General features: G+C 28.1%; 1 protein-coding gene across 1 annotated transcript; it reads right to left on the bottom strand.

Moving 5' to 3' along the window:
- Nucleotides 1–380: 380 nt before the first annotated feature.
- LOC123292892 lies at nucleotides 381–7,540 on the bottom strand. The gene is made up of 6 exons (XM_044873605.1): nucleotides 7,374–7,540; nucleotides 6,400–6,523; nucleotides 5,326–5,487; nucleotides 3,280–3,559; nucleotides 1,819–2,714; nucleotides 381–733 (listed from the first exon to the last, which is right to left on the bottom strand). The coding sequence occupies exons 1-6, from the start codon at nucleotides 7,476–7,478 to the stop codon at nucleotides 381–383; spliced, it is 1,920 nt and encodes a 639-aa protein (XP_044729540.1). The 5' UTR covers nucleotides 7,479–7,540.
- Between the last annotated feature and the right edge of the window lie 6,909 nt (nucleotides 7,541–14,449).

Below are 14,449 nucleotides of genomic sequence, written 5' to 3'. Positions count from 1 at the left end.
GTTTTTTTGGAAATTATAGTGCTTAGGTCTTATTGTGATTAAAAGAATTTGACCAACTAGCTTAATAATTTGCTGGCGTACCTGTAAAAGAAAAAGATGCATGATATAGAGATTTTTTAAATAAAAAGTTGCAGCCAGATGTTAGTAAATTTTTTATCATTTTGAAAATATCAAATTAGTAATTGTTTAGCTTCTAACAGAAATTTAGTTTTTGGAAATTTACTTTTACCATTCCCACAATTCCAACAAAAGCATGCATAAATAAATAATCGGACAACAATATGACAACAATGAGTCAATTACCTAAAAAGAGCTAAAAGTAAGTTAAAAATATTATTTCAAATGGATATTAAAAAGCTGATTATATAAAAATGTATTTATTAATTATACATTGAGTCTATACTATTCCATCTTGAATTGATGTTATTATTTGTCATGTAGATAATGTGGCAGATAAACCAATATAATCCAACAAAGATTTCAAATCCACCAATTAATTTAAAATAGAATGTTAATCCATTAAAATCATTTAATTTTCTATGTATAAGATTTACAAAAATTAAAATTGTTAAACCGGTAAATGTATATAAAGTCTTTTTTAATAAGGACCAATTTCGGACTCCTAAACATTCTTTAATGACTGTCATCAGTGTAAATGAAGCTGCCCCAAAACCAAATCCAAAAATAATACTGCCAAACGTAACTGTTTCATGATTTGAACTATTTGCAAATACTGAAATATAAAATAAAATTATATGAATACGGGAATAAAAGAACGTTTATAATCAGGATGGGGCGCTATTGTCCTTATGGACGGGGAAACTATTTTGCACAGCACTCATTAAGATATTTAGAACTTTAAAAATTTTGGTCAGTTTAAATAATAAAACACAAATTTATTCAAGCGTCATGTCCTTGAAATTCTGATTCTAAAAAAAAGTAAAAGAATAGAAAACGAATAATTTTGTTTTATTTTAGAAAAAAAAAATTGATTGTTTTATGTGTCTTAGGACTGACGTATTACAAAATTAAAACTTAAAGTAATTTATTATTATCGCTGGTAAAAAAATTGAAATAGTGCAAATAAAAGTTCCCCGCGATTGATTATAGAAACGTCATTTGTATGGTGGATTAGCTTAAGAAAAATTATATGCACGTGCACGTTTGACGCGCAAGTGTATCGGACGCTACATTCTGTTGGATTTCTTTCAAAAAATTTTTAAAATAATTTACAATTGTGCAATGCCAATCCTTTAGACTCTTATAGATATATATAAGAACTTATATGGGGGAGCGAAAAGGAAATTAAGTTCCATAAGTTTGACTGGAACAATTCCGTTTCGAACACCAGAAACTTGCGTTCACCTAATTTAGGAGTAATAGAATGTCTAATTATAATTAATCTCAAGTTTAGATATTATTAATTTTTTCTGAGCAAAAACTTAGATATTTCGGGCGTCTATCCTAGTATATATTACCAAGAAGCATTTGGAACTGAAATTGTTCCAAACCCAGAACTGTAGAATGGTACCACAACCAACCACATTTATGTAGCAAAAATTAAGAAAGATTTTTTGAATGGATTTGGCTTATTGTTTATAAACCTTACGAGAAAATTTGTCGGCAGAAGATTGGTTGGAATTCTCAAGGCAAAATAATGAATGTTGTAAGATCATTTGGAGCAACGAATCGAAGAATAATGCATGGCCTAAATTAAGTTAAATCTATAGTTGGAAATCGTGATAGATGGAGAACTTTTCTTGCAACCTCCAGGGATTTAAAAATTAATAAATTAGCTATTACAAATAAATTACATACCAAAGAATCCAATTCCTTTCAGTATTGTACCAAATATAAAAATAATTTTCAAATGACGTTTTGGAAGATCAGCTATCCACGGTGTAATTATTAGAAATACAATCCATAAAAATGCTGCAATCGATATTATAAATACTGGTTCATGTAAACCAATCAATGATGATGCATCAATCAATTTTGTAAATACAGGAATAAAACATAAGAATGAATACCAACTAAGATACAACGATAAATTAGCAAATAATGTTAAATAAAATGAATTTAACTTTAATGATAATTTTAATGGTCGTAAAAACCAATCGTAAATGTAATGTTTTAAATAACGATAAGATTTTTTTACTCGATATGTCTTATATGGTGATAATATTGAATTATAATTTGTATTTTCCGATAATATTTTATAACTATGTTCATTTGAAATCGATAAGACGCCATCTTTACTATCAGTAATATAGACATCTTTTGCATCTTGTCGTAAAATCATTTCATCAAGTTTTGTACTAATGACACTTAAACGATTTAAATTTTTATTATACACATTTGTGTTACTACTGATTACTGAACATGTATCTTCATTTTCTTCAGGTATTTCTGGTAAAATTTCAACACCATATTCAGTTTTTAATCGGAAAATATTAGTATTTGGATTCTCCGGAATATTTTCATTGTCTTTCACAATTTCTTCTACGATATTGTCATTTTTATTGTCTTGCTCATTTTCTTGTGTTTGATTTGATTGAAGAACTTCTTCAGTTTGCGATATATTTGGTAAACTCTTCCACTGTCGAAATGTGCTTAAATTACTGCCATTTTCATTAGTATTTACTTCAGGAGTAGCAGTAACGTGTTCTGCATTGAATACAACCATTTCTTGATCAGTTAGTAATGCTAGTGGCCTGAAAATTAGTTTGTATTTACTTAAACGTATCTTGAAGAATGTCTTATTCAAAATTTTTAATGAGTTTTAATACGACTGAATCGAAAACCGAGTTTCTGATTCATTCGTTGATTCGATTCATTTCAATACGAAATTATTTTTAAGGGATTTTATTTTGAAATTTGAAAGACACTTTTACACCTGGATAGAAAGCGGACATGAATCCTCAACGAATATGTAGGTTTGGTAGCTGCCCAAACCTGCGCGTATCACCAGGGAACGGACAGCGTGTACCAAACCTTATTTTGTTGCAAAAAATAGGGCGTGGAGAGGAATTCTGCTTGAGATTTCTTAAGAGAACATCACCATCCCTAAACAATATCATAGATCTGATGCCCAAAACTAAAAACATTTGGAACGCCGTAATGCTCTTCGCAGAGGGCGTGCTGACGATGAAAAAAGCTGAGTGTACAATTACGAGCGCTTAACACAGGGCCTCGGGAAGACTGAAGTAATCTTAAAAATGGCGTGGATAAAAAGTATAATTGATCAATGTGTATACCTTTGAACCTACCTATATTTACCTTTGAAAATCGGAATATCGAGATTTAATTGTTGGTAAGCCAATTAACGAGTTTTTTAATAACAATATGGACGGTATAATTTGAATTAAAATTGTACTTTGAAGTATTGGTGCATATTGTAATGTATACAATCGGATGAATCCATATGTTAAGTGTGGAATAATAAATTGACCAATTGCAAGGGCAGCTTCATCTACAACACGAATTAATGGATTTTGCAATTGAAAGTGATCATTAACATTTGACTTTACATACTCCAAAACAATACTAACACCACTTCCTGTAACAAATATTTTCAGTTTAAAAAATAATTCGCTTTTATTAAAAAATTATAGGCAATGTAAATTACTTTACTGATATAGCTATTGTATAGACACTAACAATAAGCTATGAACCAATTGAATTTATTAGCTTCATGGAAAAATATACATATTTCTTAAAAATAAGTCGTAAACGAATTTCTGGGAAAAAACTTAGAAGCGTCACATCGCAAAATTTTTGTTTGCAAAACAGACAAAAATAATTAATTATAGAAACGCTTTATTATGTGTCCATTACAAAATTAAATAAACAAAGTAAATGGCTATTAAATAAAACAAATAAAAATAAAAATAAACATTTTGCATAAAATTTAAGTACACGTGTTTGCGTCAGTATATGTGTAATTTTGACAGGTTAAAATGATTTAAAACCCGGGTTATTAATTAACTTATATTATGGTCAAAAGACGTAAAAAATATTATGAAATTATTTCAATTGTTTATTAGATATACTGCTAATATTTCGTCATTCTTTGACAAAAATAATTTTTTTTATTGATTTCAATTAATGATAAGATTTTAAGTGCGAATATTAAAGATTTAAGGACTTAGTTTCGGTTGGTCTTTTGTTGGTCATTTTAGTTAGGTATCTATCATTCGGTTTCATATTTCCTAGTATCAGTAAAAGTAGGTATATTTTTTTAAAGATTAACAGTTTGCCATTTTATATGAACGAATTTTTTTCGATTTCTTCGGCGTTGTCTGTAAAGATGAGCTAAATTGAAATTATCTAAAGTCTAAAGTCACGAAACCGTTATTTAAATTGGGCGTATGTATATGCAATAAGCGGCAACAAAATAAATCGAAGTTTCTTTAAAAGCCTGAAAGCCTACCAAAAGTTAACTAAAAGTCTAACAAACTTTCCTCTAAGATTTTTTTCGAAAAGGCTGTGTTTCAATTGAGCGTGATGCCGTCATATTTGAGTTGTCGTTCTGAAAAAACGCAGCAGGGAATTTGTAGAGCACTGGGGTCTATAGCATACAATATACGGAGTAAAAATATCATCTTTACAAGATAATCTTCTAAATAAAAAATTAGAACCCATGGTACTCCAATTGTCTAAATTTACTGTTTACTCAATTAAATTTTTTATCTGGTTTTTTCGAACTGGAATTTTTGTTTCTTTAGATATAGTGTTTCTCGGTAAGGCTTATTTGCGTAGAATAAATAAGAGGGTAAGACTGCTAAAATCCGCTTTTTAGGAGCTGAGAAATAATTGATTCTCGAAGTTGGCGGTAGACAAAATGAGTTTGAGAACCACTGGTGTAATTGATAAAGTTATTATATTATTTACAGTTTCAAAAGTGCTAGACAAACTTATATACTAATTTTAATGTTTTGAAAAATTAAAAGCAACAAAAATTTAATAATAATTCCAAGCAATTATGGTATTAATACTTTTCATTCCGGATTTGCTTAAAAAAAAAAAAAAAAAACGCCTTGACTACAGGGTCTTGCATTATAAAAACTATAAGTTTGCTCGAATACTTATTCTTAAGCCAAATATTAAGTATAAATATTTTTCATGTAGTAGCTATGGGGTATCCCAATCTCACTTTATAGTAAAAATTACAAATTAAAAGAATGTCATTTCTGGTACTTGAATTGAAAATCGAAAACCAAAAAGGTAGAATGAGATAAGTAAAAATTAGCCATTAAAAGAATACAAAAGTAGTAGATAAGTAAAAATTGGCTGTTAAAAGTTTACAAAAGTAGTGATAATTACCTGCAAGTATTCCAGTCACGATAGTATTCAAAAAAATACTATTTGTCATTAAATTGGCAGCGATGCTTATTGCAGCTATTATTACTCCAAGAATGGTCCACCATCTACCCGATTTTTTTCCATTTTCAACCCAAAATTCTGCGAGTTCTTGACACCATGGCTCTGTCAAAATAATAAATACAGTAGAATCTCGATAAGTTAAAGTCCAAGGGAAACACAAAATATTTTAAGTTATAGAGGTTTTAAGTTATCAAGTGTCTATGTTAGGTAAAGGTTAATATAGAGGTATGTACATGTTTCTATGTACGCTAGTTAATATAGAGGTATGTACATGTTTCTATGTACGCTAGTTAATATAGAGGTATGTACATGTTTCTATGTAGTTACTGAGGGCCTATACGGAGATTATTTATTTAAGTTATAGAGGTTGCGTATTTTAAGTTATAGAGGTTTTGGGCTCTGATGGGAAGGGAACATAGTATTTTTTGAAGTAACAGAGGTTTTTATGTTACCGAGGTTTAAGTTATCGAGATTCTACTGTATATTAATAACAATTTGTTTAAAATAAAGCGAATTTGTTTGAAATTAGTTGAAATTAATTATTATTTTTCAGTCTGGCTTTGAAATCGGAACTTTTCAATTCCGACAATTTCTATTTAACAATAATAATTGCTTAGTTACATAATTGCAAAATTAAAAAATGTTATTATGGACATTTGTTGTGGACGGATTTTGATGCAAATAATTCCATTTTGTAGATTTTTACTTTTGCACTTAACTTTTTGCAATTTAAACGATTGATCAACTGCTCGATTAAAAAAACCGATTTTCTGATGTTTTTTTATCGATAGAGGATCCACCATTTTGTTTCTGCAACTTTTATTAGGGTCCACTACCACGAATATCAATCAATATTTAACCTTTACTCGATCTTATAACACTACTTTCAATCTACTAGGATTTACTTTGCTAACTCTATATCTTTTTGCTTCATTTGATTGGCCTAATAGGAAGACAACGACTTCAAGGATTGACATATAGCTCTCAAATAAATATAATTTGAAAAAAACATACTTGATATAATAAATGAAACCAAAAATATTGTAGGATTCCAAATGGTTTCGCTGACTTTAATATGAATATCTTCCAAGCACATAATGTAAATACCAAATGAACAGAATGTAGTTGGTACAAGGGCCTAAAACATAGAAGATTTATATAATACCTATTACTTGGATATGGGATAAAAATTTTGTGCAAAATAAAGATTTAAAGAATTGAAGAAATAATAATATAATAAAGAATTTTATATACAACAATATAGGTATATTGTATAAATAAATGAATTGATTTTTGATTATCCTTTTTATACCATGTATATCAAGGTATACTAAGTTTAGTCCCAAGTTTGTAACACTTAAAAATATTGATTTTGATATAGTTGTTCATAAAATCACCTAATTAGTCCATTTTAGCTTGTCTGTCTGTCCGTCTGTGTACCTACACGATAACTCAAAAACGAAAAAAGATATCAAGCTGAAATTTGTATAGCGTTTTCAGGACATAAAAAGTGAGGTCGGGTTCGTAAATGAGCAACATAGGTCAATTGGGTCCTGTAAACCGTTAGAGATAGAACAAAAGTTTAAATATAAAAAATTTTCATTATAAAAAAAAACAAATTTTGTTTGAAACATTTTTTCGTAAACATCACTGTTTACCCGTGAGGGCGCAAATTAGAAACTTTATACATTGTAAAGTTTACTCGAGGTATGTGATGATCAAATGAATAAACTGCACATACATTAGGTAGATATTATTATTAAGTCTTTTCAATAACCGGCAGCAAACAAAATTTTTTTTGGGTATTAAGAATTATTACGTTCAGGTAATCAGAAAAACATTTTTTTGTATTATGTTCTGAACGGGCTAACAATTTTTTCTTTTCATACCCTGCCAGGGCAACCCCCGCTTCACTACCCGGGTTACCCTGTTATAATTTTGGCCCAGCAAATAGGAAATTTAGTAAGATAAACACAAATATTTCTTACATTTATAATAAAAGATGTCACCAAAATTTCCCATTTTGTGGATTGTTTCTTTGCACGTAACTCTATATTATTATCCAATTGTTGATGTTTCCATAATTTATCCATTTTTCACAATAATTACGATACATTTAGACAAAAAAAAAAACTGTTCTTTATTTATTATTGAAAAAAATTTTAAACAATACAATTTCTTAAAGTTCTTTGATAGAATAAAATTTTTATTTGGTAGGATTAATTTTTTTATAAATTTTATCAATTCAAAGTAACGTAACAATAACAAAATTAGCTTGTAAAATTAAAAGACAATCAGTAAATTATGTATTACATTTTGTTAATCATTATATTTCAAAGATAAAAAAAGATAGACAGTAATTATTATTTTGTACTAAGTATACCTATTTGGAAAATGGTGTTCAAATCATACAATATTAGCTCACAGGGGTGTATCCTGAGGTGGGTGCAATTAGCTTGTACTTTACTCACACTTACTAACAATAAAAATATTAAAATAAATAACATATAGAAGGGAACGACAGAAGCGGATTAACTGTCGAGAGCGCCCTAGGTAAGCACCTCATCGACGTGCGTCTAGCGGTCATATATTATACATCAATAATTATCAATTTCGTATCATCAATATTTCTTAGCGTTACAAACTTGGGACTAAAATTAATATACCTTGATATTATATTTTATATATACAGGGTATACAAAATTTGTTTGCAGGAGACCAGCAAAGTGTTGTACCAGCTTAAATGTACTTTTTGGAAGACGCTGTCTACGGTCGTCAAAGTAGACACAAAATGGCATAACATTTTTTTAAAGAATGTAGGAGCGCCAAGGAAATTTTGGATAAAAGGCTTCTTTTTTTTTAAATGTTGGACTAAGTCCAAATCAATTCTGAAAATTTAAGGCGGGTTGCCAATTATTTAAACTAATAAATGTCTTTAAAATTACTCAGGCATATTTAACACTGGTTTTATGGGAAAACGGTAGATGGATGATATGTTTTAATAGATTTCTCCACAACTACTCGGTGGCAATAAAAAAAAACTATTTAAATTAAAATTAAAACCTGAATAAATTATTTAACCCGTTGTGCTCGACTAATTAAGGATGTATGAGTACGCACGGTAGTGAAGACACAAATTAAAAAAAAAAATTATATTTCAATTTTGATGGAGAATTATGATATAACTTGACAATATAAGACGAAAAGTAAGAATAAAATTTTTCGATATTTGGAATAACTTCCAAATTATCGAAAATTGAAAATTTTGTTTAATAATTTAGTTTTCGATATTTTGAAAACCAAGGCAGATATCGAAAAATTAAAGTGTTTTTTGTTTCACAATTCTAAATGAAAAAGTAAGTACTCTTAAAAATTTGTTGGTGACACACCTGTTTTAAAAGTGTGCACATTTCTATCCATAGATATTTATATTGTTTACATTGCTGTTAATCACAAATCATTATCTTATCACATATTTACTTGAATCATTATTAAATACCTACCTAGAGGCTATTGCTATGATGATGACTAATCTAATAGATTCAAGTCACTTATATTAGACAGCACGTACTGTAAAATTTGCAATAAAATACAATTAAATCATATACAATAATAGTTTTCAGCGAATATTTCTCTTCAAGGCAAATGCGATTTATTGATTTTGTACCAAGTATGAAATTTTGTAAAAAAAATATTCAAAAATAAACTTTGTTTAAATTATACATAATCTACATAAAAAATAAGGCGAAGGCAAGGAGAAGTGTACAGAATACAATCGATATACTTATAAATATTCAAAATAGAGATATTTCGTAATACTGAATGAGAAATTTTATACCGTCGTAGTTGTTACATAATTCACGGGGGTAAGAAATAGGTGAAAAATAGCTCATTTTCGAGATATACCTATAAGTGGTAACAGGTAGAGACAAATTTGTATTAGAACGTTATTCTTTATAAAAGAATAAACTACTATTTGTTCGTAAAATTTTTTCATAATTGACCTATAATGAATTCGGTTCAAAAATAATTCGAATAAAAGTTGCCTGCTATACTTTGTAAAGAATAAGGTTAAATATAAGTTATCCTCTGTTTCGCACCAGCTACGAATATGAACTAAATGATCACCCATTTCATTATTTCTGTTAAAATCGCTCGATCTATTAGAAACATTTGTAAAATGATCAATTTTACACTACACATATCAATACAGTTTCTTCCGTCATGTCATACCTTAAATATAAGATATTTCCAAAAAAAAAAAAGTTTAGATTCACTCATTAAATTCAAATCCATAAAACTGTACTCTCACATTCGTGCAGTATTTGTGATAAACTATTGTTTCAATACTATGTTCTTTCAAAAAAATTGTAAAAACCGTTTTCGAGATGTATAGAACAATATCCATTTTTTGAAATCGGTAAACCTACACATTTTGATTACTAATATTTCATGTCACAGACGATGAAAAAATTTACTTTAATAAAAAATTAAATATAGAATTCATCTTATATTTATTGAATTCCTAAAAAAAGTATAAATATATATATATATATATATATATATATATATATATATATATATATATATATATATATATATATTTTATTTTTTTTTTTAAATTTAGAACCATTTAAAACGATCTGAAACTGCAATTGGGGCATATAAACTTCAACATAACTAAGCATATAACTATATGTATTGGATTTAGTCCATTCTAATAACATAAAAAGATGTGTTTTTCATACAGATTCCAAAAAACATTCGGAAAATTGTTGGAACTAAAGCCTTTTAAATTGTCACAGCGAATTTGTAAACAAACTGACTTTTCGATCCGACATATTGAAACAAAATGGGCTTTTGTTAATTATAATTTTTAGAATTTATTAAATGTGATAATTTTATCTTTAAATATTCTCAAGAAAGGATATCAACTTTTTTTTATAGAATATTTATCCATATTAAATTACTCACAAACAAATAAAAATCGACGAAAACAAGAACCTCAAACAATAAAGTACCTAGACAGAGAAAGATGGGAATTTAATAAAAAGCGCATGTAAAATAAAACCTAAATAAGTCATTTTCATGAATGTTATCCTTGCGTCTCTAGAAACTTCGCAGTAAAATTTCATATTTGCCAGAATGTCTAGCAAATTTAAAGTAGAACTTTTGAAGTAGAAGCTTCAAAAGTTTTTTTAGTAGTATGAACTAAAAAAAAGCTACCCACATTTCCAAACTCATAGAAGTAATGTATTTTATTTACAGAATGCTTTATTTTTCTCGAACATTAAGAAAAACGATTAATCACAACCAAAAAAATTGTTTTCATGAAAACGATATTTTAATGTTAAAATTGAAACTAAATGATAATCAAGTTCTTATTAGGATATCAACTTGTTATACCATGTATATATGAAATATACATAGTATATTAAGTTTAGTCCCAAGTTTGTAACGCTTAAAACTAATGATGCTAGGAAAAACATTTTGTCATAGGTGTTCATAAAATCACCTAATTAGTCCATTTCCGATTGTCCGTCCGTCCGTCCGTCTGTGGACACGATAACTCAAAAACGAAAAAAGGTATCGAGCTGAATTTTTTACAGCGTACTCAGGACGTAAAAATTGAGGTCAAGTTCGTAAATGAGCATCATAGGTCAATTGGGTCTTGGGTCCGTAAGACCCATCTTGTAAACCGTTAGAGTTAGAACAAAAGTTTAAATATAAAAAATATTCCTTATCAATTAAACAACTTTTGTTTGAAACATTTTTTCGTAAACATCACTGTTTACCCGTGAGGGCGCCAATTAGGCGGAAATTTTATAATAAGTACTATACTTGATTATCAGTTATGTATGTGTCACATGCTTGTATGTGTAATGTGATAAAGAAATCAACACTGATTATGCATGGTATTTCAACAATTAACTCAGTCAATTGTTTGTTTTCACTTGTTTTAAAAATTTGTATCTGCCCTAAAAATAAAGTATCAACTTATTTTTGGGTTTAAAATATTTAAAAATTATGTATTTTAAAATTTTTGCTTCGGTTGTAAAAACCGAAAAGTTAAATTATTTCAATTTTTTTCATTTAAATGATGAAAAATTGCGTTTCATCACGTTTTTTTCACATTCAAATGAAACAAAATACTTGAAAAATTCATGACTTTACACAATCGATACATTTTCTTTCACCAGTCAAAAGAAAAAAATTAATATGTGTATGCTAATTTTTTCCATAGTTTGAGACGTAATTACTAAAAAGTTTATTGATATTAAGTACCTAAATTTTTAAAACTTAATCATTTTTATGATGCAGAAAAATAAATGAAATTTTAAAAGGCTTAAAAAATAAGTTTTTTATTTCAAAATTCATAATTAGTAATGAACAATTATGTCGTTTGATCCATATTTGTTGACATCTTAGGGGAGACCGGGTACAAAAGTAACATTTTGTACTTTCACCTTGGTTGCTGGTTAGGTGTTAGTATTTTAATGAAATTATTATATCTATATATATAAAATTCTTTGTCCTGAATGACTGCCGAATCATTGTACAGCCTAAACCGCTTACTTTATCAATTTTGAAGTTAGAATTGCAAAGAATGATATGTGAGCTCGACATTGTTCAAAAAAAAAGTTTGCTGTCACTAAGAAAATCATCATCATCACTTACAATTTTCGAAAAATTCATTGTTGAAGGGGCTAAAATATGAGGTGAAAGTTGATATGAAACTTTCTCCTTTGAAACTCATGGTTTGAGAAAAAATTATACTGTATCACACTTTTATTTCATTCATTAAAGCAGCACAGCTGACCTTTAGGGAGCGGACTAAGCGAAGACAAGAGGGTTGAATGGTAGCGCTTGGGTCTTCAAAGTTGACATTGTATATATTGCAGTATATAGCGGGGATTAGTAAGGTAAAAAGTGGATCTTTAAATGAATCAATGATTCACTAAATGAATCATTATCACAAGCGATTGAGAGAAAAGTATACTATATCACTTTTTTATTTCATTCTTTAAAGGAGCACAGGGAACTCCATGGACAAATGTCACGTTGTTTTCCAAGAGGATGTAAGTAAAGTCTGTTCCCTAAATCTTAAAATTGGTTCTCTAAATGAATCAACGATTCATTAAATGAATCATTTATTTATTAATAAATCGAAATGAATATTTATCACGAGCGAAGCCGTGCGCAAAAGCTAGTCCTTATATAAATTCCATGCATGCTCTTTACATTAGTATCTTCGTTTTTATTATAATTGTATATTTTGTATGAATCACATAGACTTAAAAAAAATTCGTAAGTTGTTACTTTCGACCACGTTAGCGGGTCGAAAAAAGGGGTTTGAAATAAATCTGTTATGATATAATAAATCCACAAATGACTTATTAGAAAAGTTTATATGAACAAGAAAATAAACATTTACATTCAAAAATTATATATTTTATGAAAACAAATCAATATTATTAACTCTTCGAAAGAAATTTTCTTAATTTAAGTAATGAGATCTATTATTATATGATAATCACATATTCTTAATCAGATTATTCAATATCAGTCTTAGGTAACATTTTACTTAAGTATTTGTGTACTCACTTGGGTAAGTAACATGTTACTTGTGTACCCACAGAGCTAGGTAGCTATATTAAAGGCGTTAATAAAAATTTGATGCATAAATTAGTATTCCAGCCGGAATTATTTAAACACTAATTTGATTCATAAGACAATCATTTCCCTACATAAAATAACGGAAGTATCGTAAATCAATGTTCTTGAACCCATTTTAACTAAGTTCGACGTATCGTTTGTACAAACATATTGCATAAGTATGTATCCTTGAATCTTGTATCAGTTTATAAACGTACAAGGATGTCACATGGTATTTTTCAGTAAATATAAATAAATTACTTATACCATTGTTATGACTGTGCTTATTCAATGAATAGAAATTGTTACGCTTAATGCTGGCGAATACATAACGGTTATTTATAAAAGTATTAAACAAATTTTTATCAAAGTTCGTAGGTATTTTCTTTGTAGGCACACAAAACAGTAGGAAACCATTTTTTTTTATAACACAAAGAAAAAAACAAGTTTAAAAAAATGCACGAAATTTCGTTCATTTATAAAAATATAGAAATATACAAATGAAAATAAACCATTGCCTGAGTTAATTGTTGAAATATTGCTTAAAAATCCAAGTGAAGTTTTTTCACTGGGATTATCTTAATCTGGTTGCAACCTATGAAAAGTCCATTGCAAAATCATGTGCACAAAAATATAATTCAAGGTCAAAGTGCGAGAAAATAGGTTTTTAATTAGAAGTATAGCAATTCTAGTTATTATAAAATTTGTTCGTTAGTTAAATTTACATAAAAAAGTTCTGGTTTATATAATAACATCAAAAAAATAAAATATTGAAAATAAAATATTTTTAATATTTAAAAAATTAAAAATTTTGATTTTTTAAAAACATTTTTAATTTAAAAAATAATTTGAATATTTTTTGCGCGTAGTAGAGTAGATTTCACTTGGATTTTTTAAGCAGACAAAAATTTATCATAATCAGTTTTTGTATTATTTTTATAAATTAGTGATATTACATATCTGGTTTATTAAAATAGGATAAAATTTGGGTGTAGTAGAGCAAAATCGACTTTTAGGGATTTTAATGACGTTATATAGTATAAAAAATCAATGTTATGGACATTTTGGGCAATTTTCAACCAGAAATTTGAAAAGTATGGCTCAAAATTAGTGGGATTACATACTTGGTTTATTAGGATAAAATTTGGGAGTGATAGAGTAAAATCAGATTTCTGCTGTGTTCAAGTTATCAAAGTTTTGTTGTCAAGATATCAAAAAATTAGTGTTATATCTTGACTAAAAAATGTACGAAAATTAACCAATCTACCGATCTCCGCTCCTTCATATCTCTTAGTCTACTATACTTTTTAAATTTTAGGAAAAGTACAAAATGTAGGGTTTTGTTCTCGGTTTACAGAAAATTCCCCTTTGAACTTTAAGAATATTCTGATCTTATAAACGAAAAATA

This window comes from Chrysoperla carnea, chromosome 2 (genome assembly GCF_905475395.1).
Source record: "Chrysoperla carnea chromosome 2, inChrCarn1.1, whole genome shotgun sequence".
NCBI lineage: Eukaryota > Metazoa > Arthropoda > Insecta > Neuroptera > Chrysopidae > Chrysoperla > Chrysoperla carnea.
This window is presented reverse-complemented; position numbering and strand designations above follow the sequence as displayed.